At 47.5% G+C, this 26,371-nt stretch overlaps 1 protein-coding gene across 1 annotated transcript; it reads right to left on the reverse strand.

The window, feature by feature from the left end:
* Positions 1–2,013: 2,013 nt before the first annotated feature.
* LOC149449658 (multifunctional procollagen lysine hydroxylase and glycosyltransferase LH3-like) lies at positions 2,014–25,956 on the reverse strand (the record flags this gene model as incomplete). Its single annotated transcript, XM_089693015.1, has 11 exons — positions 2,014–3,057; positions 10,348–10,473; positions 12,541–12,687; positions 12,819–12,923; positions 13,094–13,159; positions 13,250–13,363; positions 17,823–17,964; positions 18,051–18,176; positions 20,056–20,160; positions 23,820–23,941; positions 25,825–25,956. Coding segments are annotated over 11 exons (1,341 nt in total), but the record flags the coding sequence as incomplete, so codon positions are not given.
* Between the last annotated feature and the right edge of the window lie 415 nt (positions 25,957–26,371).

Raw genomic sequence — 26,371 nt, forward strand, 5'->3', positions numbered from 1 at the left:
CCTCCCACTCCACCTCGCTATATAACCCCCAGTACCGCCCACTCCACCTCGCTATAACCCCCAGTACCATCCACTCCACCTCGCTATATCACCCCCAGTACCATCCACTCCACCTCGCTATATAACTCCCATTACCGTCCACTCCACCTCACTATAACCCCCAGTACCGTCCACTCCACCTCCCTATAACCCCCAGTATCGTCCACTCCACCTCGCTATATCACCCCCAGTACCATCCACTCCACCTCGCTATATAACTCCCATTACCGTCCACTCCACCTCACTATAACCCCTAGTACCGTCCACTCCACCTCGCTACAACCCCCTGTACCATCCACTCCACTCAATAACTCTATATCCCCCAGTATGTCCAGTACACCTCACTATAACACCCAGTACCATCCACTCCACTCAATTCTAAACCATCCTCACCAGCCTACTCTTAAACTTCAAGCACCATCCCTTCCACCCCACTTTGAACCCCTCACTCGACCCTGAATATCCCAGAACCTTCCTTTCCATCATACTCTGATCCTCCCAGTGTCCCTTACATTTCCATTCTAAATCTCCATGCATGCCTTTTCCATCCCGCTCTGACCCTCCCAGCACCCTCCTCTCTACCAGTCTATTAACATCCCACACCCTCCATTCCACTCTGTTTTACTGTAATACTAGCATTACAATTCACTCCACCCAAACCATCACCATCTGACACCCTTCACTCCAGCCAGCTCTAAACCTCCACACACCCTGCACTCTATCCCACTCTGTACCTCCCCGTACATTCATTCCTACGCCACTCTGCACCTCTCACCCCTTATACTCCTCTCCACTAAGGGGGGCTCACTGACTACCATCTAAGTGGGCACACAATGGCCACCATGTAAGGGAGATACAATAATCAACATGGAAGAGGCCACATGATCATCATGTAATGAGGGGTCACTGACCATCATCTAAGTGGGTACACTCACTTCCATGTAAGGGGAACACACTGATCACCATGTAGGAGGCCCAATGACCACCATTTAGACTAAGTTCACACTAGCTTTGTTAGCAGGCGTTTGGGAAGCGTTTTTAACGCTCCTAAAACGCCTATGAAAATTCTACACATGGCAACACAGTGCTGTTCACACTGAAGCGTTAGCGTCATGGCAAAATGGATGCCTCATGTCCAGTCAGGGGGAGTTGACGCCTCCCATTCAAGTCTATGGTGACACTCCTCAAATGCCTGGCAGGCGAGGTGTTAATACCAATACACTATATATCATTATAGGCATTTTTGGTGCTGTTTTAATGCTTGACAATTGCCTATCAAACGGCTCAAAAATGCATATAGGGCGTTTGGGGAGCGTTCGAGGAGTGTTAAAACGCTTCCCAAACGCCTGTCAAACGCTATAGGGGCTTTGGCAAGAATTAGAAATTAGTCAAGTGTGAACGAGCCCTCAAGGGGGCACACTGACCACCATCTAAGCGGGCAGACTGACCACCATGTAAGAGGCCCAATGGTCACCATGTAAGGAGGGGCTCTCTGACCATCATGTAAGGGGGACACACTGATCACCATGTAAGAGTCCCAATGGTCACCATGTAAAGAGGGGCTCTCTGACCATCAAGTAAGGGGGACACACTGATCACCATGTAAGAGTCCCAATGGTCACCATGTAAGGGGGGCTCTCTGACCATCATGTAAAGAGGCCCACTGATTACTATGTAAGGGGTCACACTACCATTTAAGGGGGGCCCCAATGACTACCAGTCATTCCTGTGCCCAGAATTGGTGGATTCATGCTGATAGAATGGCCAGGTTCTGCGATTACCCGCTGTGTGTGTGACTACATGCAAACAGGAGCAGCCACTGTCAGCCCGCCATTTTTTAATGCTGCCTGCATGACCCAGTCATTCAAGCCACAAGAATCGGAATCCGGTGGCTGCATGTAACCAAGAGGGACACACAAAACACTTCCATCTTGCAAAAATATCTAGGAACACATTGACAACACAAACCAAACATTTTCTTGTAGAAGTTTTTGATTTTATTAAACAAATTAAAAGTATATCACTGATTCTCTTTAAAATTACTTAAAAAATGTTTAGGCAGCAAATAATTTAAAGCATTTTGTACAAAGCCAGCAAACTGCAAAAACAATTAAACTGTGGGAAGGGGAACTCCTTCCCCCACCCAATGAAATGACTCCATGGTTCCCAGTTATAGGTCCGCCCCCTGTAATACCGCTAACTTCTACCCGGCTAACTCTCTACAAAAATATTTGTTTCCTTTTCCCGGCAAATGTGCAAACAATCTATATCACTCTGCAAGAAAAGAGAAACACCTAATGACTTTGGTAAGATGAACACCTTTCTGCTGGCGGGAGTCGGCCTTACCGGCTCCCAATTGTTGCTAAATGACCAGGAGGTTACGGAGCGACTGAGCAAGCTCCCAGCACTCAACAGGGCTGTGCGCATATATGTGGTTGGACAACATTAAAGCCCACCGCCATGATGTCACATATGAAGGAGTTAAGGCAGCTTGAGGTAAGAATGAGGTGGTCATGAAGAAGCCAAGTATTGAAGGAGAACATCAACTGGACATGGTGGACAGTAAGGCACCTTGCTTGCTCATCTTTGAAATGTAATTTTTTTCTCCTTAGTTCCCAGGCTGCCAGAAGAAGTTGCCATAGTCAGTGACTTGTGGAACGTTGCATTTTACGAAGCACTGTAGGATGATAAAGATCGGATTGGCGGGACAGTGACTTTTCACCACCATATTGTTCATCCACAGTCATGGTTGGTGGTCAGAGAGTAAGGGAACACCTGACTATGGCAGCTCACTCCAACTTCCATATCAGGGGATTAGAGTCTCGTCTTGCTGGTTTTTTTTGGGGAAGAAAGTCTTCAATGTCAAGGGTCTACAAATGACACCATAATGTAGCGGGTCCCTTGGGTGGTGGGAAGACCCTCGTGGTAATGGGTTAGCCGGCCAGGGTGCATAAAGGACCATCCTTTCCTGGGAGACTCCACGTGGCAGTTGTAGCGGATAAACCGGCAGCCGCCGCCCTGTGAGGTGTAAATAGAAGGAACAAGTCAGTCATTTAGGACCTATGCAAGAACGAGCCCATCAACCCGATTTTTAAAAGACCAAGTCATATTAACCAAACAGGACAATCTGTCCTATACCCACAGCAAACTTCCCCAAAACAATTGTACAATGAGTACAAGCACAGCCCAAGTAGTCATGGTGCTTGAATAGGTGAGAGGAAAACGATTGTGCAAAAAGTTGTGTGCCCGTTGGAGGGTGTTAAGGTCTAGCAAATACTCTTCTGGGTCAAGCATTTACATGGGGGCACCGCAAAGCAAATGTAAATTCTCCCTTAACCATCTCCTCCCCTGCTATCCTCAGAGGTTGGGGCAAATTTAATCGGTTCTGCCTTTCACCCCCGCTGTACTCTATCCTGCCATCAGTGCCTGAAGCTGGTACCCAATTAAATATTGCAGAATTAAAGTAATTTTTCATTTACCTGTGAATTCCATATCTTGGAGTGCAGTATCAGACACGGGCTTGATATTAATACAGTGCCTCGAAAAAGTATTCATACCCCTTGAAATTTTACACATTTTGTCATGTTACAGCCAAAAATGTAAATGTATTTTATTGGGATTTGATGTGATGGACCAACACAAAGTGGCACATAATTGTGAAATGGAAGGAAAATAAAAAATTTTTTCAAGATTTTTTACAAGTAAATATCTGAAAAGTGTGGTGTGCATTGGTATGCAGCCCCCTTTGCTCGGATACCCTAACTAAAATCTAGTGGAACCAATTGCCTTCAGAAGTCACCTAATTACCAAATAAGAGTACATCTGTGTCTAATTCAATCTCAGTATAAATATAATGTTCTGTGAAGCCCTCAGAGGTTTGTTAGAGAACATTAGCGAACACTATCATGAAGGCCAAGGAATAAATCAGGCAGGTCAGGGATAAAGTTGTGAAGAAGTTTAAAGCAGGGTTAGGTTATAAAAAAAATATCCCAAAATTTGAACATCTCACGGAGCGCTGTTCAATCCATCAACCAAAAATGGAAAGAATATGGCACAACTGGAAACCTACCAAGACATGTCCATCCACCTAAACTGACAGGTCGGGCAAGGAGAGCATTCATCAGAGAAGAGGCCCATAGAAACTCTGGAGGAGCTGATGGAAGCCAAGTGATGATCGTGGTGTAACGCGTAGAGCGAGGTGACGTACGTCCGGTAGAGAGCGGAGACGCACTTCTGGTTCCTGTCCGACGCCATCTTGGTACACCCGAATCCCCTAGTACACCCATAGCACATGGGAACTGCTGTATTGTACTGGATTAAATGTGAGTGTCCATCTTATTTGGCGTTTTTTACAGAGTATTAAACGTTATTGCACTATGGAGGTCTTTTTTGTTTACTCCTTTATATATACCTATTATGCCTGAGTCCTATTGCGTGGAATGGTTATCTAAAGATACGCCAGCCTTTGAATGGAATCCTATTGGAACCAGAGGAGCCAGGTTATGAGATTCCTCCTGGTGTGGGATATCTAATGAGCTGTGGTCCTTAGGGGTCGATGTCAGGAGGCACTCTAGCCACTTAAGGATAGTCACACTAGAGTATCACCAAGAGCACTGATCAAGTGTGGAATGAAGATTGAAGCACTTTGTGTTGCATTGGACACATTTGTTATTTGCACAGAATTTCATTTTAAAGTGGACTGTATTTCATTTATTTATATCCATTTGTATTGTATTCTGAGCACTTGCCACTTTATCATTTGAGTGTTGGGCATCACTCAGTATTTTCACTGTACCAGTCTGGTTAGCCAATTGGTTGGCAGACCAGACATTGGTTTTTACACTTTTATTATTGCTTGATTGATTGCATTTTGAGCACGTCACTTTGAATATTATTTGCTTGTGTTTCACGGCTGTTCACTTATTTGTGGGTATCTCAAATCATCACTTTAGGTTTTACACATTTTTATCATTAATTTATTTAACCACTTCCCGACCGGCCGTTGCATATAAATGGCCGGACGGTGGCAGTACAGGGTCGGGTGGCCGTTTATGAACGGCCTTCCCGCACCCTGCTTGTGCGCGCTCCCTGGGAGCGCACAGCACTGCGATCCGGTGCCCGCTGTGTCCTCCGGACACAGTGAAACACCGATCGTCGGACAGGACCTCTGTACGAGGTCCCGATCATGTGATCACTGATTGGCCAATCAGTGATCACATGCAAAGTACTAAGCAAGATGTCACTTGTGACATCATTGCTTACTACGTGTTAAATCTGTGAATGATCACAGAGGTCACATGGTACAAGGCTATTCACAACAGCCTTGTACCATGTGACAAGCTGTGACCAATCACAGCTCACTCAGTACTTCTCAATGAGTGCAGGAATGCAGACAGAGAGAAAGAGAAATGATTGCTTTTACATCCTATATGGTTGTAAAAGCAATCAGTGTAAAAAAAAAAAAATCTTCATCACCCCCCACAAGTAGTACAGTGTCACCATGGTGACACTGTACTGCTAGGGTGACAGTATGTAAAATAAATAAATAAATAAAAAATAATAATATAAAAAAATAAAATAAAAATTTTAAAAAAAAGTTTAAAAATTATAATTTTTGGTTATAAACTTATTTGTTTTTTTTGTTTTTTTAATAAAAAGATACATTTAGCAAAGATTTATAATGAAATATTATTTATTTGCAAAATTTTATAAAAAAAAAATACTTTTGTTCAAAATTTTTGGACTTTTTCATTTACATAGCAAAAAAAATAAAAATCCAAAACAGGACATAAAGGTGAAGGGTATTCAAGTCTAGGCATTACTCCGTGTGGGTAGTCAGGGGGCCCGGAGGATCATAATCAAGGTCATGAAGACAGTAAAACATCAGAAGAGCAGAATAATAGGGAGCATCTCAGTTCATCCTGAATCAGCCGCAACTGTGGAGGAAGATTCCAACCACACATCTCAAATATTATTAAAATTTGTAGGGCATCCCCTGGAAATATATGTCAACTTGTAGAATGGCACCACAGAGTTGACCAGCGTTTTCCAACAGTTTAAGAAAGAGGGCTGAGCTGCCTTCCACTTCAAAACAATGGTCTTTCTGGCATAGAAGAGCAATAGACCAAAGAGTGTCCTAACAGCTCTGGCATGTGCCAAAGGAATGACCTGACCCAAGAGACACACATCCACCATCCAGGGGAACGGTTATTGTAGTCAGGGAGCGGAAAAACTCTAGGTTCTCCATCCAGTACCAAAATATATGGAAGAAGTCCGCTGAGACCTCACCACAGCACCAGCAATTGGATGCCCCCCTGGTAGGACTTTGTGTAGGTATGCACAGAAGACCAGCTGGTGGCCTTAAAAAAGCTGGGCAGATGCCCAAGAAAATCCTACATATCTGGTGGACTGAAAAGTGGGAGTGCTGGAGCAGCTTTTCTGAGTGTAGGCGCTTTAGAAGAATTGTCTCATCTACCTAATGATGGTAGACAATGTATTAATTAAGGAATAAGCCTGATACCATTTTAGGAAGAAAAGCTGGTCTTGGGTGTAAGACTACCTTGTCCTTCCGAAGGATGAGAAATGGCTCCTTACAAGAGAGGGACACTAGTTCAAAGACAAGCCTCACTAAAGTAATAGCAACCAAAAAGGCTACTTTTTGATATATGAAGGTAAGCATCTTTAATGTCTTTGGATGCCCAGTATTCCCCTCATCTCAGAGAGGAGAAATTTGGAATTTGAAGGTATTTGTTTAGTAACTTTAAGTATACAATAGAATGAATACTGCCCATTGTGTTTAAAACAAGAAAGCAGAGAGGGGGTAGAGTTTTGAACTCTCTTTTGTACCCCTTTTAAACCAAGACAGTGGAAGGCAGGATCTGTTGGTTGTTCACTGTTGTAATCCAGTTAGCTGACAGAAATTGCAGCAATAGCTGGTTGCAGAGCTGGGCCTATGAGGGTAAGGGGAGCCTTTATGAGTGCCTAAAACTTTTTATCAGCAGAATCTTTGAAAAAAGGAACATCTTCGATAGAGTCCAGGAATTGTTTGACATGGCAGGATCCTCTACTGGAACAAACCATTTCTTTATGAACTCTTTTGCACTGGATGACTTTTGCAGGGGTGCGAATCTTTCCTGGATTGATCCAATTGTCATAAATTTGGCCATTTTAATTGTTCATGAACAGGGAATATGCTTTTATATTTAGCAGTCCTGTTTGTACCCACGGGGGCTTGGTGGAGGAGGTTCATGTGCAACAGCAGACGTGACAATATCCACATTGGCAAGCATATTGCATGAAGCCATAGCGTCAGGTGTAAAGGAGTGCATGAGTGAGAAATCCTCTGCAGCCTCTAACATCACCTCCGTGTCCTAGTCATTCTCCTCTGTGTCTACCTCTTCTAGGGCAGGCAAATCAGGATCCAACTCTGGAAAAAACAATAGAGCAGAAGGCCTGCACAGAACTAGAATCAGATGCAGAGACCATCTTTAAAATCGGGTCCTGCACAATTGCATGAGAAGCATCATCACTATAAGTATTCTGCTGGCCCTCGGCAGGGCCAATGTTTGCCTGAGCGTTTGCCGTGGCTCCCTTTCACCTGGTTTTCACCATTGCTACGAGTGAGAGTATTCCCCTATGGGGTACTTTTAGAGTAAGGTGTGGAAACAAATTAGTCCTCGAGGAAAAAGGACAGGGGGAAGCGGAGTACCTAATAAGGGCCCTCTGTGGAAGTGGAGGTAAAGCGTGTGACCTGTGGTGTGATGTCACGCCCGGTCATCCTCCTGAGACTGGACTGTGGTTGAGTTTTAACACCAAGTTTGAAAAGTTTACACAGTAACATGAATACATTTCAAACACATTGCTGGTTTCCTGATAGTTATAATGTATAAACACATGAAATACTATTCAGGATTGGGAGCTACAGTAACAGAGTAACCCTGTCTTACCTGTCTATATCGCTGGGCCCTATCTAGGGTCCAGGCTTTGTTAATATGGTGGGCATACCCCCCACAAAGGGTCCTTAGAAACTGCTTTCAAAAGGGATACATCAGAGCCCTGGATCTGTATAGCACCCTGCTATGTCTTGCACAGTGCTAATATGCGAAGTGCTATTGTAAGCAGAATTCAGGGCCGATGTAGGCAGCATCCAGTGCCTGAAGCAACATTACAGGCCGTCTCCACAGTGTGGAGTCCAGGTACGGTTCTCAAGGTTGGACTGGGACTGCACCCATCCAGGGGAACGGTTTCTATTGTTATAGCAGAAAGCAGTAAAGAGTTTTTTTTAGATCCAAATTAAAATATTTAAACTAGTTAAGCGAAGGGTGATTTCTCCAGAAAGAAGAGATCCATTCTCTTAAGGCACTAGAAAAAAAAAAACGAGGACTCAGATAGTGGGGTACGGTTATTAGGGTGTCCTCAAAAGATCTGCCAGTGTCCGATCACCTGACGGTATAACCCAGTGTGACGGGAGTGCCTTTGGGGGTAGGGGGACCCCTGTCTCAGCTCCCCATGTTCCCATTATGTGTAAGTCACCCTGTGCCTGTTAGGGGTACAGGGTGATCTGTCCTAGTATTTTGTGGACATGTATAGGTGTGGGGGGGGGGGTTGTCCATTGTTCACTGCCAGGTGCTGCATCCCATTGTTCTATTGTGTGTCTTGCTGGCCAGCAAACTGTTATGGGATGTATGTGTTCCTGTATTGTCTACTGCCAGGTGGTACATCCTATTGTTCTATTGTGTGTCTTGGTTTGGTGGGGGGTGTTTCCAGAAGCCCTTCCCCCTGATGGGACGGCCTGCTCATCCTGTTACTGGTTGTATTTCCCCGCCCTGTGTATATATCTTGTGTTTGTGTTAAAATAAAGCAGTTCACTTCCTGTCTTAAGAAGCCTGGTGCCGTCTCGTCCTGTATGGTCAGCGGTGGTGTCCGTGGATCTGTGTTCGGACAGGGAAGCGGGAGTCTACCGGAAAAACCCTAGCGCAGTCGGGGTCCGGTTCCGTTAGACCCAGGGTCTATGAATATACTGTGTCCTGTACTATACAATTAAGATATTTATTTATTTGAGATCAGACTTGAGGAATGGGCTGCAAATCATACCAAATGCATAAAAAAGTAGTGCACACGCTACATCTGAAAAACCCACCGCACCAAAATCGCATGATACTGCTGTACCGGTGTTGGGGTGCCATTACCTATGGCATTAACTGTGCTTGCAATCTGTATTTGGGGTTCCATTAACGATGTATTGGCACCTGTGCGTATTGAACACAGTGAAGGAAACTGCATTCTGGTGGGAACCTGCCTTAAACTCTTAGATTGTAAGCTCCAAGGATCAGGGCCCTCCTTTCCCTCTTGTATTGAACTGTATTGTTGCTGTATTGTCTCCCGTTATATTGTAAAGCGCTGAGCAAACTGTTGGCACTATATAAATCCTGTATAATAATAATAAACTGAACGTTTAAGTTGGGTTTCAAAAATAAACTAGAAACTCTTTAACCAGTTGCCCGCCACCGTGTAATATAACTACTGCTACAGGGCGGCAGGACTGCGCAAAATCACGTAATCATACGTGATTTGCATTTCTGGGTAAGGGGCGCGCCATTGGCGGCTAGGAATGTCAATCACAGCAGAGAAATACACAGCAGCATGTCTACCTAGTAAAACACACACAGCACATCAAGTAAAACAACACATCGTTAGCACTTTGATCACCCCAGATGTTAACCCCTTCCTGCCCAGTGTCATTAGTACAGCGTCAGTGCTTTTTAGTATTGGTTTCGCTGGGGATGTCAGTGGCAGTTAGTTCCTCCCAGTGTCAGAATGCTGAACGCTGATTGCCGCCATTACTAGTATAAAAAAAATTAAAATCCCAGTATATATACACCGTCATTGTAGACGCTATAACTTTCACATAAACCAATTAATTTACACATATTAGGATTTTTTTTTTTTTCGCAAAGACATGGAGCAGAGTACATTTTGGTCTAAATTGATGACGAAATTTGATTTTTTTAAATTTTTTTACTGATGTTTTATAGCAAAAAGTTAAAAATATTGTTTTGTGTTTTTTTTTTCAAAATTATCGGTCTTTTTTTGTTTATAGCGCAAAAAATAAAAACCGCACAGGTGATCAAATACCACTGAAAGAAAGTTCTATTTGTGGGCAAAAAAGGCCGTAAATTTCATTTATGTACAGCGTTGCATGACCGAGCAATTGTCAGTTAAAATAACGCAGCGCCGTAGTGCAAAAAATAGCCTGGTCAGGAAGGGCAAGTGGTTCAAGACATCAGAGACAGTCCAGGGTCCCCTCACCTCATAGTCAACGCCTTTCTGGTTTAGAGCAACGTTGATGGTAAACGTGGAGGAGTCATGATGGGGGCGGAGTGAAGGCTGCTCATCCGGTCGGTAGCGGACAATGAAATTTAGAAATGCTTTCGCCTGGACGTGAAAAAAAAAAAAAAAAAAAAAAGATCATTAACATTTATAGAAAAGCTATGCTTTGCCTATTCAGGGAAATACAACAGATTCTCCTTATTGCCCTCTCCCCTCCTACAAATACCTTTCCCTTCCCCACTACTCCATCCAGCAGAGCCAAGAGCAAAGAAAATACACCATAATTCCATGGTATGGAGGAGCATTTGCCACTGTTGGTGCTTGGTGATTGGCCCAGTGCCGTCACATGTCAGCACTGACCAGAGCAGATCAGGGCCTACACGTGGCTCTCTCTACTTACTCCTGGGGGCCGAAATAGAGCAGTAGAGGAAAGAAGAGTAAGTGCTGCACGGGAGTGGGCCATTAAAAGAAAAGCTCCCCCTTGAGCAAAGAACTGGTTCACTTTAAGTCTAAGTTTTCTTACAGCATGGAGGTCCTCTGAAAAGGCTGGCTGGTTTTCCTCTGACAGCTAACCTGTGAGGGTCTCCAACCAACAGGGGAACCAGCCAACATGGTATTCATGTGGGACTTTCCACCAGCAAAGGAATCTGCCACTATATACTTTTATGAGGGTATTTCCTCCTGTATAGGGACCAGCTAACCCTTTTACCTCTTGTGATCCTTCCCACCCAGAGTCTGGCAATCACGCCACCCCCCACTCTAGCATCTGGGAATCTCACCCCCCCCCCCCCACCACCCTCCGCTCTAGGAATCTCCCCACCACCCCATGCTCTAGCATCTGGCAATCTCACCACCCCCTGCTCTGGCCACCCTCCTCTCTAGGAATCTCACCAACACCCCGCAGTCTAGGAATCTCATCAACACCTTCTGTTCTAGCATCTGGGAATCTCACCATCCCGCTTGCTCAGGCAATCCCACCACCCCCCACTCTGGCAATGTCACCGCCCCCCCCCCACTCTGGCAATGTCACGTCCCTGCTCAGGCAACCTCACCGCCCCCCGTTGACCTGCTCGGGCAACCACACCGCCCCCCGTTGACCTGCTCGGGCAACCTCACCGCCCCCCGTTGACCTGCTCGGGCAACCTCACCGCCCCCCGTTGACCTGCTCGGGCAACCTCACCGCCCCCCGTTGACCTGCTCGGGCAACCTCACCGCCCCCCGTTGACCTGCTCGGGCAACCTCACCGCCCCCCGTTGACCTGCTCGGGCAACCTCACCGCCCCCCGTTGACCTGCTCGGGCAACCTCACCGCCCCCCGTTGACCTGCTCGGGCAACCTCACCGCCCCCCGTTGACCTGCTCGGGCAACCTCACCGCCCCCCGTTGACCTGCTCGGGCAACCTCACCGCCCCCCGTTGACCTGCTCGGGCAACCTCACCGCCCCCCGTTGACCTGCTCGGGCAACCTCACCGCCCCCCGTTGACCTGCTCGGGCAACCTCACCGCCCCCCCCTTGACCTGCTCGGGCAACCTCACCGCCCTCCCTTGACCTGCTCGGGCAACGTCACCGCCCCCCCCCTTGACCTGCTCGGGCAACCTCACCGCCCCCCCCTTGACCTGCTCGGGCAACCTCACCGCCCCCCCCTTGACCTGCTCGGGCAACCTCACCGCCCCCCCCTTGACCTGCTCGGGCAACCTCACCGCCCCCCGTTGACCTGCTCAGGCAACCTCACCGCCCCCCGTTGACCTGCTCAGGCAACCTCCCCTTCCCCAAGGACCTGCTCAGGCAACATCCCCTTCCCCAAGGACCTGCTCAGGCAACCTCACTACAACCCCCCCCACTGCAGTATCTAGCAATCCCATCATCGCCGCTCTCCCGATCTATCCACACCAGCTCTCTCGATCTTCGCACCCCTGCTTAGTTATATGGCATTTCTGTACACTCCCCCCTGTCTAACCCAGCATACAGAGACAGAAATCCCACTGCAGATCTGATTTCAGGTGGCATGTGGAAACCCTGTATAGAGCAGACTGCAGTTAGTCTAACTTCATCTGAAATGCAAATAAATTCAGTACCCAGCTGGCTGCCAGGCTGTGCTGACTGGCTCCTAAACTGTTTGTTTTTGCAGCCCTGCTGTAAAGTGTCCAATCACAGAGGCATTATGTTGCGCTCACCTTGGTGTAATATCCTGGGAAGAGTTTCTCCGTGATGGGGGCGATGTAGTCCTGCAGGAACTTCAGCCACTCGTCCTGGTACCCCACTTGAGTCATATGGATGTCCACTGTTGGCACATTCTCGTAGCCTCCAGTCAGCCGCTTATCCTAGATGCGCAAGAGAATTTAAGGAAAAAAAAAAAGGTTGGGGGTCACTTCCATGAGCAAACACAATGGTCATCTAACAAGAGAGGAAAATATGAAAGTGCCAGAGTATATATACTATGAAAGATATTTACCTCATTCTTCCCACCTGACCATTTGCCAAAGTGTTCCATCTCCTCCACAAACTCATCACACATCACTTCTTTAAAGATTGGGAACCAGTATACGTCTGGGCACGGCTGCCGACACAGAGAACAAGGATGTGTTATGGAATGGGTGACAACACTAGATAAAATCAAGCAGCAGACCTGGAGGTATGGCGGCCAATAAATCAATGAGTACCCATCAACGCACATGGAGAGTTTTACCTTCATGGCAATCAGAGCATAACTCACCCCAGAAAACGTACCTGTTCAAAGTAATCCTCCTCGAATATCTTGGTGTAATTTTCATGGATGTATTTCTCCCGCCAGTCCTGCAAAGGACACGCAGAGTTAAAGGGAATCTGGAAAGTTTACAGCAGCCCTGGGTGACACACATCTAGATGAAGGCAGGATGGACTTACCACGGGATTCTCAAAGATCTGCCACAAGTCATTGTGCAGGCGGGACGTGTTATACTTCGAGGCGGACAGCAAACGCCCAAAGTCATCTCTATTGCTGATATGAAGGAAGACGCTCTGCAGAGGAAAGGGAAGGACATGGCAGGCCGGTCACACAACAGGATAGTAAAAAAATAGAGTGCAACCCCCAGCTAGTTTATTACGGAAGTTTTAAATAGAGTAGGGAAGGGTTTGTTATCGCCGTCCTCAGTGGGAATATTTTTCATCTCTATATCTAGAGCAGGGGTCTCCAAACTTTCTAAATAAAGGGCCAGTTTACTGTCCTTCAGACTTTAGGGGGGACAAACTAGGGCCAGTGGGGAGTAGAAAATGCCCCGTCCTTGGGGTCAATGCAAGGAACTGTGCCCTGTCCTTGGGGTCAATGCAAGGAACTGCGCCCCGTCCTTGGGGTCAATGCAAGGAACTGCGCCCCGTCCTTGGGGTCAATGCAAGGAACTGCGCCCCGTCCCTGGGGTCAATGGAAGTAACTGCGCCCCATCCTTGGGGTCAACGGAAGGAATTGTGCCCCATCCTTGGGGTCAATGGAAGGAATTGTGCCCCATTGATGTGTCAATGGAAGGAATTGTGCCCCATCCTTGGGGTCAATGGAAGGAATTGTGCCCCATCCTTGGGGTCAATGGAAGGAATTGTGCCCCATCCTTGGGGTCAATGGAAGGAATTGTGCCCCATCCTTGGGGTCAATGGAAGGAATTGTGCCCCATCCTTGGGGTCAATGGAAGGAATTGTGCCCCATCCTTGGGGTCAATGGAAGGAATTGTGCCCCATCCTTGGGGTCAATGGAAGGAATTGTGCCCCATCCTTGGGGTCAATGGAAGGAATTGTGCCCCATCCTTGGGGTCAATGGAAGGAATTGTGCCCCATCCTTGGGGTCAATGGAAGGAATTGTGCCCCATCCTTGGGGTCAATGGAAGGAATTGTGCCCCATCCTTGGGGTCAATGGAAGGAATTGTGCCCCATCCTTGGGGTCAATGGAAGGAATTGTGCCCCATCCTTGGGGTCAATGGAAGGAATTGTGCCCCATCCTTGGGGTCAATGGAAGGAATTGTGCCCCATCCTTGGGGTCAATGGAAGGAATTGTGCCCCATCCTTGGGGTCAATGGAAGGAATTGTGCCCCATCCTTGGGGTCAATGGAAGGAATTGTGCCCCATCCTTGGGGTCAATGGAAGGAATTGTGCCCCATCGTTGGTATCAATGGAAGACATTGTGCCTTATTGCTGGTATTAATGAAAGGAATTGTGCCCCATCGGTGGCGTCAATGGAAGGAATTGTGCCTCATCGTTGGGGTCAATGGAAGGAATTGTTCCCCATTGTTGGTGTCAATGGAAGACATTGTGCCTTATCATTGGCGTTAATGGAAGGCATTGTGCCCCATTGATGTGTCAATGGAAGGAATTCTGCCCCATTGTTGGTGTCAGTGAATCACTGGGAGGAATTGTGCCCTTTTTATGGTTTCAGTGGGAGCAATAATGCCCCACTATTGGTGTCAGCAACAGGAATTACTCCCCATTGTTTGTGTCAGTGGATGGAACAGTACCTCAAGGGCTTGGATAAAGGCAAGCAAAGGGCCACACCTGGCCCCAGGACCACAGTTTGGAGATCACTGATCTAGAGCAATGATTCCCAACCTCACTCCTCGAATACCCCCAAACAGCTCATGGGTTCAGGATTTCCTTCACCTTGCTCAGGTGCAGTAAATCAATGGCCATGGTGTGGTATTTAGGACAGCTATTTTATCTAACAGCAAATTTCCACTTGACAGCTGTGAAATCGCAGTGCCGCCACTGGCTAGGGGGCAGTGTGGTGCGTGATTCCTGCTATATACCCATTCCAGCCAACGTTGCAATAAAAGATAGGGATTTTTAGTTCACACTTAACACATGTTTAAGCTGGCCAGCTGCGTCAAAGTCATCCCTCTATGGCCAGTCCGACTCTGCTCTGCCAATGCAAAGGCTACTGTGGACATTATGCCAATATGGGGCAAACAGACACAAAGTGGGGGAGAGCTACTAGGTTTAGGTCTGGCTACTGACCTGCTATGCAACAGAAACAAGACATACCTGTGCTCCAATCCCAATAGCCTGTACATGCATTTATCTATCAGGCACTAAAGGGGTGTCACCACATATTAACACCAGAAATCCTGGAAGAACTAGTAGCTCTCCCCCACTTCGTGAGATAAAAATCCCTGTTTTTTTTATTGCAACGTGCGCTGTAAAGGTGTCAGGGTCCTGTTCACAGCAGGAGTTCTGGAAGATCTGGCATTTCTGCCAGTACTCTGCATGGCCGCAGAAGGACACATCAGCCTCAGTCTGGTGCCAGACGGCCTTTATATGGAGGCTCATCACTCCCTCTAGTTGCTGGATGATCTCTAGCTCCCCGTGCCCTGTTTCCTGTTACCGATTCGGCTTGCTCCTGGACCTGTCTACTCTGCCTTACCCCTGATCTGACCTCGTCCTGGCTTACGGATACTCTCTCTCTCTCTCTCTTTCACTCCTCTGTGTATGACCTCGGCTATCCCATCTGACTACGTCCGCTCTGATTCCCACCTGGTACCTGACCTTGGCTTGAACCGACTATCCAGTAAACATCTAAATCACGGAAGGGCTTACATACCATGCACAGGCGCCTCCAGTCTGCAGACCGATCTCCGTGCACCAGCTGTGCTTCTGAGTGGACCACCAACCAGCACTCCTACAGGTGACCAGTGCAACTTTGGGCCCGACTCCCGCTGTCCCGCTCTCAGGGGAGTCCGGAACTTAGCCGCAAGGGAAGCCCTCTCTCCATTGGCCTCCATCACCAGGTACGTGATAGAAGGGTATGTACCAGTGTGCAGAGGGTCCTTTCAGGATTTCTGGTGTTAACATGTGGTGACACCCCATTAGCACCTGATAGATAAATGCATGTACAAGCTATTGGGATTTGCGCACAGGTATGTCTTGTTTCTGTTGCATAACAGTGTGAATGGGACACAAACAACTGTTTCCTGTGTGTCCTTGTGCTGACATACAATTTACCATACGGCAAAACGTCTGTGACCGCTTATAATGTGAATTAGCCCCTAACCACTTGAGCGCTGGAAGATTTTGCCCCCTTCACGACCACATAATTTTTTGCTATTTGGCTCTGCGCTACTTTAACTGGCGATTGCGTGATCATGCAATGCAATGTATACGGAAATAAAATTTCTATAATTTTTTTTTCTCACAAATTTCTTTTATTGGCATTTGATCACCAATGGGTTTTTTCTATTTTTTTTTTTGTGATGTAAACAAAAAAAAAGACCCAAAATTAAAAAAAAACAAAAAACTACATTTTCTACTTTCTGCTATAAAAAATATCAAATAAAAAAAAAAAAAAAAAACAATTCTTCATGAATTTTGGCAAAAATTTATTCTGCTACATGTCTTTTAAGAACAAATCCCAATAAGTGTATATTGATTGGTTTGTGTGAAAGTTATAGCATCTACAAGCTATGGTATAGATACTGGAATTTTTTTTTTCTTTTTTATATTAGTAATGGCGGTGATCACCAACTTATAGTGGGACTGTGATAGTGCGGTAGGCAATCTGACGCTGAGGGGAACTAACTGCCACTGACTTCCCCAGTGACAAGAGTACAGTGATCAGTGCTAAAAATATACACCGTCAGTGCACTAATGACACTGGCAGTGAAGGGGTTAACATCTAGGGAAATCAATGGGTTAACTGTGTGCCTAACAACGTTTAGTGTGTTTACTGTGTGCTGTTTTACTAAGTGATGTGCCGGTTTTTACTCCCTGCTTTGCCAACACAGGGCTCTCTTCCGTCCATTCCTTGAACCGATCAGCGTTTTCCTGGCCATAAATCATTGGCCCGGGACCCGCTGATCAGCCTGTGCTGCAGCCAATGACAGCACAGTCTCCCGGGTCCATGAGCAGACCTGCAAAAAAGCCGCAACGTACAGGTATGTGATTGTGTCCGTACAAGCTGACCTGTCACACTAAATGTACTGCAGCGTAGTATAGCGCAAAAAATAAAAAGCACACAGGCGATCAAATACCATCGAATGAAAGCTCAATTCGTGGGGAAAAAAGGACGTAAATTTCATTTGGGTGCAGCGCTGCATGACCATGCAATTGTCAGTTAAAGCAATGCAGCGCCGTAACGCAAAAAGAGGGGGGGGAATCCTCAGGAGAGCGAGGGGTTAAAGAGGAGCTCCAGCCTCTGCAAAAAATTAAAAGCCAGCAGCTACAAATACTGTTGCTGCTGACTATTAATACAAGGGCATTTACCTGTCCAGGGATCCAGCGCTGTTCTCACCGGGGCCGATTCTTCAATCGGCTTAGGGTCCCAGTGCCGGCATTTTAACGAAGGGAAACGAAAGTGGAGCCTTACAACTTTAGAGACGGTTTCCCGACGCACTGCACTTTGTGAACGGTCCCGCAGTCTTCTGGGACCTGTGATGTGTCTCAGAAGGCTGTGGAGGAAGGGGGGGGGGGGGTTTGGGGGAATACACAGCTTAGAAGCGCCCCTTACCTTATCCCTCATGCTCTTGCAGAAAGACATATCGGAGTCCAGTCCTGACAAGGTGAAGACACTTCTATGGACCAGCTCTTTGCGCAGAGTCTCGCCCTTAATAAGATAGGTGTGGGCAATATAGGGCACATTCCACACACCTCTGGAAGAAGCAGATAAAAAACAGATGAAGTCCTGCCATCCTCCGGCAGGGTGACGCAGCAACTCATGCTAGTTATAATTACTCACACTCTTTTCCCCTGAACGAGGTCTACGTAGTCCTCAGATCGGGCGTAGTACCCCTCAGGGCTCAAAGCTCCCCAGAAGTTGGACCAAAGTTTTCCACTCCGAGACACCATTGGTGCAATGACCTTGCTGTAGGATGAAAGGTTTGCAGGGGTGAGTATGGGACTATAGGAGGTGGGGTGTGCAGGGGCGAGTTCAGAATTGTAGTGAGGAGAGGAGTGCAGGGGTGAGTATGGGATTGTAGGAGGTGGGGTGTGCAGGGGTGAGTTCAGAATTGTAGTGAGGAGAGGAGTGCAGGGGTGAGTATGGGATTGTAGGAGGAGGGGTGTGCAGGGGCGAGTTCAGAATTGTAGTGAGGAGAGGAGTGCAGGGGTGAGTATGGGATTGTAGGAGGAGGGGTGTGCAGGGGCGAGTTCAGAATTGTAATGAGGAGAGGAGTGCAGGGGTGAGTATGGAACTGTAGGAGGAGGGGTGTGCAGGGGCGACTTCAGAATTGTAATGAGGAGAGGAGTGCAGGGGTGAGTATGGGATTGTAGGAGGAGGGGTGTGCAGGGGCGAGTTCAGAATTGTAATGAGGAGAGGAGTGTAGGGGTGAGTATGGGATTGTAGGAGGAGGGGTGTGCAGGGGCGAGTTCAGAATTGTAGTGAGGAGAGGAGTGCAGGGGTGAGTAGAGGATTATAGGAGGAGAGGTATGCAGGGGTCAAGCATGCGATTGTAGGAGAGAAAGCGTGCAGGTGTCAGTGAGAAATTGTAGGAGATGAGAGGTGCAGGGCGAGTATGGGATTATAAGAGGAAAGGTGTGTAGAATTGAGTATGGGATTGTAGGGGGAGAGGTGTGCAGAGGGTGAGCACTGAATTGTTGGAGGAGAGGTGAGCAGGGGATTGTAGGAGAGGAATGCAGGGGTCAAGAATGACATTGTAGGAGAAGTGTGCAGGGGTCAGTATGAAATTGTAGGAGGAGAGAGGTGCAGGGATGAGTACTGGATTGAAGGAGAAGAGATGTGCAGGGGTGAGTACTGTATTGTTGAAGAAGTGTGCAGGGGTCAGCATGAAATTGTAGGAGGTGAGAGGTGCAGGGTGAGCATGGGATTGTAGGAGAGGTGTGCAGGGGTGAGCATGGGACTGTAGGACGAGAGCTGTGCAAGGGTGCGCATGGGCTTGCAGGCGGAAAGGTGCGCAGGGTGAGCATGGGGTTGTAAGAGGAGAGGTGTGCAGGGGTGAGCATGGGCTTGCAGGCGGAAAGGTGTGCATGGTGAGCATGAGGTTGTAAGAGGAGAGGTGTGCAGGGGCGAGCATGGGGTTGTAAGAGGAGAGGTGTGCAGGGTGAGCATGGGGTTGTAAGAGGAGAGGTGTGCAGGGGTGAGCATGGGGTTGTAAGAGGAGAGGTGTGCAGGGGTGAGCATGGGCTTGCAGGCAGAAAGGTGTGCATGGTGAGCATGAGGTTGTAAGAGGAGAGGTGTGCAGGGGTGAGCATGGGGTTGTAAGAGGAGAGGTGTGCAGGGTGAGCATGGGGTTGTAAGAGGAGAGGTGTGCAGGGGTGAGCATGGGGTTGTAAGAGGAGAGGTGTGCAGAGGTGAGCATGGGCTTGCAGGCGGAAAGGTGTGCATGGTGAGCATGAGGTTGTAAGAGGAGAGGTGTGCAGGGTGAGCATGGGGTTGTAAGAGGAGAGGTGTGCAGAGTGAGCATGGGGTTGTAAGAGGAGAGGTGTGCAGGGCGAGCATGGGGTTGTAAGAGGAGAGGTGTGCAGGGTGAGCATGGGGTTGTAAGAGGAGAGGTGTGCAGGGGCGAGCATGGGCTTGCAGGCGGAAAGGTGTGCAGGGGTGAGCATGGGGTTGTAAGAGGAGAGGTGTGCATGGTGAGCATGGGGTTGTAAGAGGAGAGGTGTGCATGGTGAGCATGGGCTTGCAGGCAGAAAGGTGTGCAGGGCGAGCATGGGGTTGTAATAGGAGAGTACAGAATCTATTCATCAACAATATATCATCATATGTGGTGATCCGCAATACTGACCGGTTCTCCTGTATGAGGATGTACAAAGTGTCAGGATTGGTCAGAACCACATCGGCGTCCAGACTAAAGTAGTAATCGCAGGTCTCATCCTTCCGGCACAGGTCTCTGCAAAGGAAAAATTCAATTGTTTTATGCAACCTATTGAAATTCAGCCATTACTGCCTAGATTACTATAGGACAAGCCTGATTAAACTGAATCTAGCATCACATGGTATGTATGTATTTCATGTTCTGTGCAGTATGCTCATTAGTTTGTCATTGATACCTCTGGCAGAGATCAGAGTACCCCCCCTGACAACGCCTTCATGGCATCAGCTGTGTTCAGGCATTTCTAGGGTCACCAGCTATTCCTGGACTAAGATGCCAGCTCAGGGAGGGTGAAGTCATGTATTCCCCCTGAGCTGCCCTATGCAGTTCCTGGCTTAGATTAAAAAGATGGTGCCTGTGTGACTTGCTACAAAGTTACAACGTACAGCCTGATCACTGGGGAAGAGGAGACTGAAGAAATGCTTCCTCTAGCCTGCAGCAGATAGATGACATTATCTCACCAAGGCAATGTCACTGGAGATCCTGGTGGCTTTTTCATTAACCACTTGCCTACCGGGCACTTATACCACCTTCCTTACCAGGCCAATTTTCAGCTTTCAGCGCTGCCGCACTTTGATTGACAATTGCGCGGTCATGCAACATTGTACCCATATGAAATTTTGATCATTTTTTTCTCACCAATAGAGCTTTCTTTTGGTGGTATTTAATCGCCACTGGGCGCTTTACTTTTTGCGCTATAAATAAAAAAAGTGCAAAAAATTTGAAAAAAAAAAAGTTTGTTTCTTTTATAAAATTTTTCAAACAGGTATTTTTTCTCCTTCACTGATGTGCGTTGATGAGGCGGCACTGATGGGCACTGATAGGCGGCACTGATAGGCAGCACTAAAGGGCCACTGATAGGCAGTACTAATGAGGTGTCACGGATAGGCGGCACTAATATGCAGCCTGATAGGCGGCACTGATAGGTGACACTGATTATGGGTACTGATAGACGGCACTGACTGGCATCACTGCTGGGCACTGACTGGCGGCACTGACTGGCACAACCCCTGGGCACTGACTGGTTGCACTGACTGGCAGCACTGCTGGGCTGCACTGGTGGGTGGCACTGGTGGGTGGGCACAGGTGGGTGGCACTGGTGGGCACAGGTGGGTGGCACTGGTGGGCACAGGTGGGTGGGCACAGGTGGGTGGCACTGCTGGGCACATGTAGGTGGCACTTCTGGGCACAGGTAGGTGGCACTGCAGAGTGCACAGGTGGGGGCACTGCTGGGCACAGGTGGGGGCACTGCTGGGCACAGGTAGGTGGCACTGCAGAGTGGCACAGGTGGGGGCACTGCAGAGTGGCACAGGTGGGCGGAGCTAGTGGGCGCACTGCTGGGCGGAACTGCGGGTGTCACTGGCTGGGCACCGATCATCAGGGCACTGATCCTCAGTGCCCTGATGATCGGTGCCGATCCCCGCTCTGACAACTGCCCGGTTCTCAGCAGTACTTTCCTCACGATCTGACAGCGTGAGGAAAGTGCAGCCCGAGAACCGGCACTTGCATTTCCCTGTGATCAGCGTGTCATTGGACACCGCTGATCACGTGGTAAAAGGCCGGTATGATTGGCCTTTTACCACATCTCGTGATCAGCTGTGTCCGTAGGACACAGCGATCACGGAGATCGCCGGGTGCGCGCCCTGGCGCAGGAGAGCGCATTCTGGGAGGACGTCATATGACGTCCACTCAGAACTGGCCGGCCGCGGTGAAGCCGTCATTCGGCTATGCGCGGTCGGCAAGAGGTTAAGAAAAGGTGGAGCTTTTCTGAAACAATGATCCTGTTGCTGTATATTGTGACAGGTCAGTAGATTTGTAAAGTTACCGCAGGTTGACTTTAATAGAACTTAAGCAGACACCCCGACCCGGCCAATCTCTTAAGAACTCGCCGCTCCTGAATGTCTCTCAGGAATATTTGTGAAGAGTTTGTTGAGGATTTAAAAGAAATCTTTCCTAGGAGACACATATAAGCTTCATTGGACTATGTAAAGGCTACTTACAGTTCTGTGAAATGCTGAGAATTCTGACAATCGCGATGCTCGGTAGACTTTTCCGGTCATACAGTCGATAACGCGGAGGTTCTAGATTTGCTTGTGTATTAACAGATGGAGGAGACTTCCTACTCCATTCTATACCTTTACCAAATTTAAAGCTGAAGTTTTTTTCTGCTTATATTTTGCCCTCCCTGGTCTCTCCCTCCTTCCTCATCGACATGCTACTAAAAGGTAGCTTCCCAAGCGGTCTGATTATGGCCATATTTCTGTGCTCAAAGCGGTACTTTTTTTGCATGGAAATATGTTTTTTTTTTATTGTAGGCTGTAATTTTTAGGAATAACTCACTGAAATCTGTCCGAACAAGAGTCTAGTAAACATCCCGGGGAGGATAAAATTTAAAACACGAAATCATAAATTATAATTTAATAATCATAAAAAATAATAATAATATAATAATAATAAGTTTAACTCAATAATATAATCAAACCCAAAACACTGAATGTGAAATATAGCGCCAAGTTCGACATCGCTGAGCTCAGTCGCAGAATCGTTTTCAGTGTCTGATGAGGAATTTCCCCCACGAATCATTATCACTCAATTCTGCAAGTGGTTCTGATTTACTATCGCTGTTCTCTAGCCGGTCTAAAACCGCTTTTGACCTAAAGGGACGCTTTTTGGACGCCATGGACGTTTCTCAGTTTCCAGGCAGAAAGAACAGTAAAAATGCAGGCAGGGCGCCGGACAAAGCACTCGGGACAAAATGTATGTGAAATGTTTGATACAGGAATGTTATACTATGTGATTTTAGTGTATTTAGTAAATGTCACTTTTGGAAATTTTTAAATTTCCCGCCAGTTCCCGCCCCCCGTACGTCCCGACGTCACAGGCAGCGGAACACGGAAGACGGATGCCAACATCGGCCGGAGGAGATGGCCGGGGAGGCTGCAGGGGGGACATCGCGGGAGCGCAGGACAAGGTTAAGTGCAGAAGAGATCCCGGAGCGATGCTGCAGTGTATTCCTGAGTGTAGCTTGGGGGGGTGTACCGCTTGTGGTGCTGAAACTTTACCCCGAGCTACACTCGGGAATACCGCCAGGGGGGGTAAAGAAAACATTTCCGTTTTCATTAAATATCTTACTTTAGACCCAGTGATGACATCATTAGATCTCTGCACTTCACTATGCAATCCAAGCAGATCATGGCTGGTGGAAGGGCCAGCAGGGGTGCATACCTTCCTGAAACTCTGTACTCCTCTCAAAAGCCCTCATGCTAAAAAGTGGCTGGCTCCTGTGAGGCGTTCTCAAAATGCCTTGAGGATTTGGTTGTTAGTCTGGTGGAGTGGGTGTTTCTGGTCAGGATATAGTTGCATGTAGACCACGCAAAAGTGATGCTGAGCCTCCATGATTGGAGCAAGCCAGGGACGTAAGGCTGGGGGCTAGATGATGCTGGATGTCCTCCAGCCATGAATTGAGGTGGGTTCTGAGTTGCTGCAGCTCCTAATGCAGTTTGTGAGAAGCTCACAGTGTGCAGTGAAACCAGTGTAAGCTATCTAAACACAGGAGAGGAGCTGGTAAACCCAGCGCAAGACTGAAGGGAAGGCTGGAGGTCAGATTTGAAATATCTCCCCCCCAAACACACATATCTATCCAAGGTCACCCCACTCTACTTTCACTAAACACTTACAAGCCCATATCTCGAGCCTCGGCCTGGCTCAGCGCCTCCTCCGGGCCCACAATCTTCACATTTGAGAACTCGTCTTTGTGGTTTTCCCAGAAAGTCTGGATGTGTTTCTCGTGGAAAACTTCCTATTTTTGGGTAAGAAAAAAAAAAAAAAAAGTTAAAAACAACGCAAACCCTATCTTGTCCCCAGCACATACAATTGGTGCATAATGTGACCTAAATACTGCAAACAGGCTCCTATACCGAGTAGGCCCATACTATAAATACACTGCTGGGGGCTCTGGAGCTTTCAGTTCCCTGCCAGCTTCTAATACACCGCATGGCCAAAGGTTTGTGGACACCATCACACCTCCAGTGGTAGAATGTGGACACCTCACCAAGGCGTATCCAGTGACGGGTGCTGTTAATACTATACCATATTGTAGACATCTGTGCTCTTCCTTGTGGTAAAAGTTTGGAGAAGACCCTTTTCTGTTCCAGCATGACGGTGTCCCTGTGCACAATGTCAGCTCCATACAGACTTGGTTTGACCAGTTTGGGGTGAAGGAAATTGATCTTGTGATAACAGTTTGGTGAAGACCCTTTTCTGTTCCACCATGACTGGACCCCTACGTAGAAAGCCAACTCCATGCAGACAAGGTATGATGAGTTTGGTGTGGAGGAAGTTGATCTTGTGGTAACAGTTTGGTGAAGACCCTTTTCTGTTCCCCCATGACTGGACCCCTACATACAAAGCCAACTCCATGAAGACAAGGTATGATGAGTTTGGTGTGGAGGAAGTTGATCTTGTGGTAACAGTTTGGTGAAGACCCTTTTCTGTACCCCTACGTACAAAGCCATTCTTGTGGTAACAGTTTGGTAAATACCCTTTTCTGTACCCCTACGTACAAAGCCAACTCTTGTGGTAACAGTTTGGTGAAGACCCTTTTCTGTACCCCTACGTACAAAGCCAACTCCATGAAGACAAGGTATGGTGAGTTTGGTGCGGAAGAACCTAAGTGTCCTGCACAGAGCCTGGCCTCAACCTACTGAACAGTTTTAGGATGAATAGACCATTGATTGTGAGATTTTTCCCATCTAACACCAGTACTGACCCCACAAATGGGCATACATTTCCACAGAGACAACAAAATCTTGTGGTCGCAGTTTGGGAAAGTTCCTTTTCTGTTCCAGCATGTCTATGACCGTGTACAAAACCAGCCTCAAAGACATGGTTTGACCAGTTTGTGAAGACCACTCTAGTTCCTCCCATACCAGAACCCTGACCTCAGCCCTACTGAACAGCTTTAGGATGAACAGACCGTTGATTGTGAGATTCTTCCCATCTAACATCAGTACTGACCCCACAAATGGGCATAAATTTCCATAGACACTATAAAATCTTGTGGTCGCAGTTTGGGAAAGTTTCTTTTCTGTTCCAGCATGTCTATGCTTGTGTACAAAACCATCCTCAAAGTCATGGTTTGACCAGCTTGTGAAGATCACACTAGTTCCTCCATACCATAACCCTGACCTCAACCCTACTGAACAGGGTTTCTCAATCAAGGTTCCTCCAGAGGTTGCTAGGGGTTCTTCAAGCAATGAGCAAGTTCTGTCTCTTAGATAAGTTCCCACTGACACCACTGATCTTTTTGTCTATCTGTAAGGGGGGTAATTCTTCTCAATGACCACAAGTGTAAGGAGCATTCTTCCCATTGACCATCACTCTAATGTATGATGAGCTGTAGATGTAGTCATTTTTACCAGGGTTTTCCCTGAGACCGGAACATTATTTCAAGGTTCCTCTGTGTTAAAAGGAGGAGAAAGGCTGGCTTAATCATAGCTATAATGGTGAAATGCGTTAGCGTCACCTTGTTTTATTATCCTGTACAATAAAAGTAGCCTGCTTTGGAATGCGGTCATCCATATCTTCTTCCTTCACACGGAGGATTCAATAGTAGAGAGTGACACCATCACCACCATGGGACATTACACAGACCTTGTGGTAGAAGCAGGAGATGGCACTTACGCTGTTATGTATGTAGAGTGACAGCCGGTTTCCTGGGTAGCTCAGAGTGGACAGTCTCTCCAGGAACTCTGGCAGGAATGGGGTGGGCTGCTCAATGAAAATTCCCAAAAGCACCTGAGGCAAGTCATCATCCTAGAAGACACAAAATAGGATTTCAAGGTCAGTCAGAGCCTGAACACCACCAGCACAGATGTAATCTGCTCCAAAATTCCCAAGACTTCAAGGCTGATTAGATCAGGAAGCGATACATCTCTATTAATATATAAATACTAATCAACTGAAACCAATTCACCCCTCCCCCCCCCTAAAAAACAAAACAAAATCGCTTAAAGGCCTAGTACACCTTTTGTACCATGTGACATTCATATTTAGGGTGCAAGATGGTGCCAAGCCCTTGACCCCGTCCCCCAGGGCTTCTTCTCCTCAGCGGATTTTGTCACTTCTTAACCAGTCCGGACACTCCCCCCCCCCCTTCCGGTCCGGACACTTCCCCCCCCCCCCTTCCGGTCCAGACACTTTCCCCCCCCCCCTTCCGGTCCGGACACTT

This window comes from Staurois parvus, unplaced genomic scaffold, assembly GCF_062004578.1.
Source record: "Staurois parvus isolate SC_StPar_1 unplaced genomic scaffold, SC_StPar_1.0 ptg000609l, whole genome shotgun sequence".
Taxonomy (NCBI): domain Eukaryota; kingdom Metazoa; phylum Chordata; class Amphibia; order Anura; family Ranidae; genus Staurois; species Staurois parvus.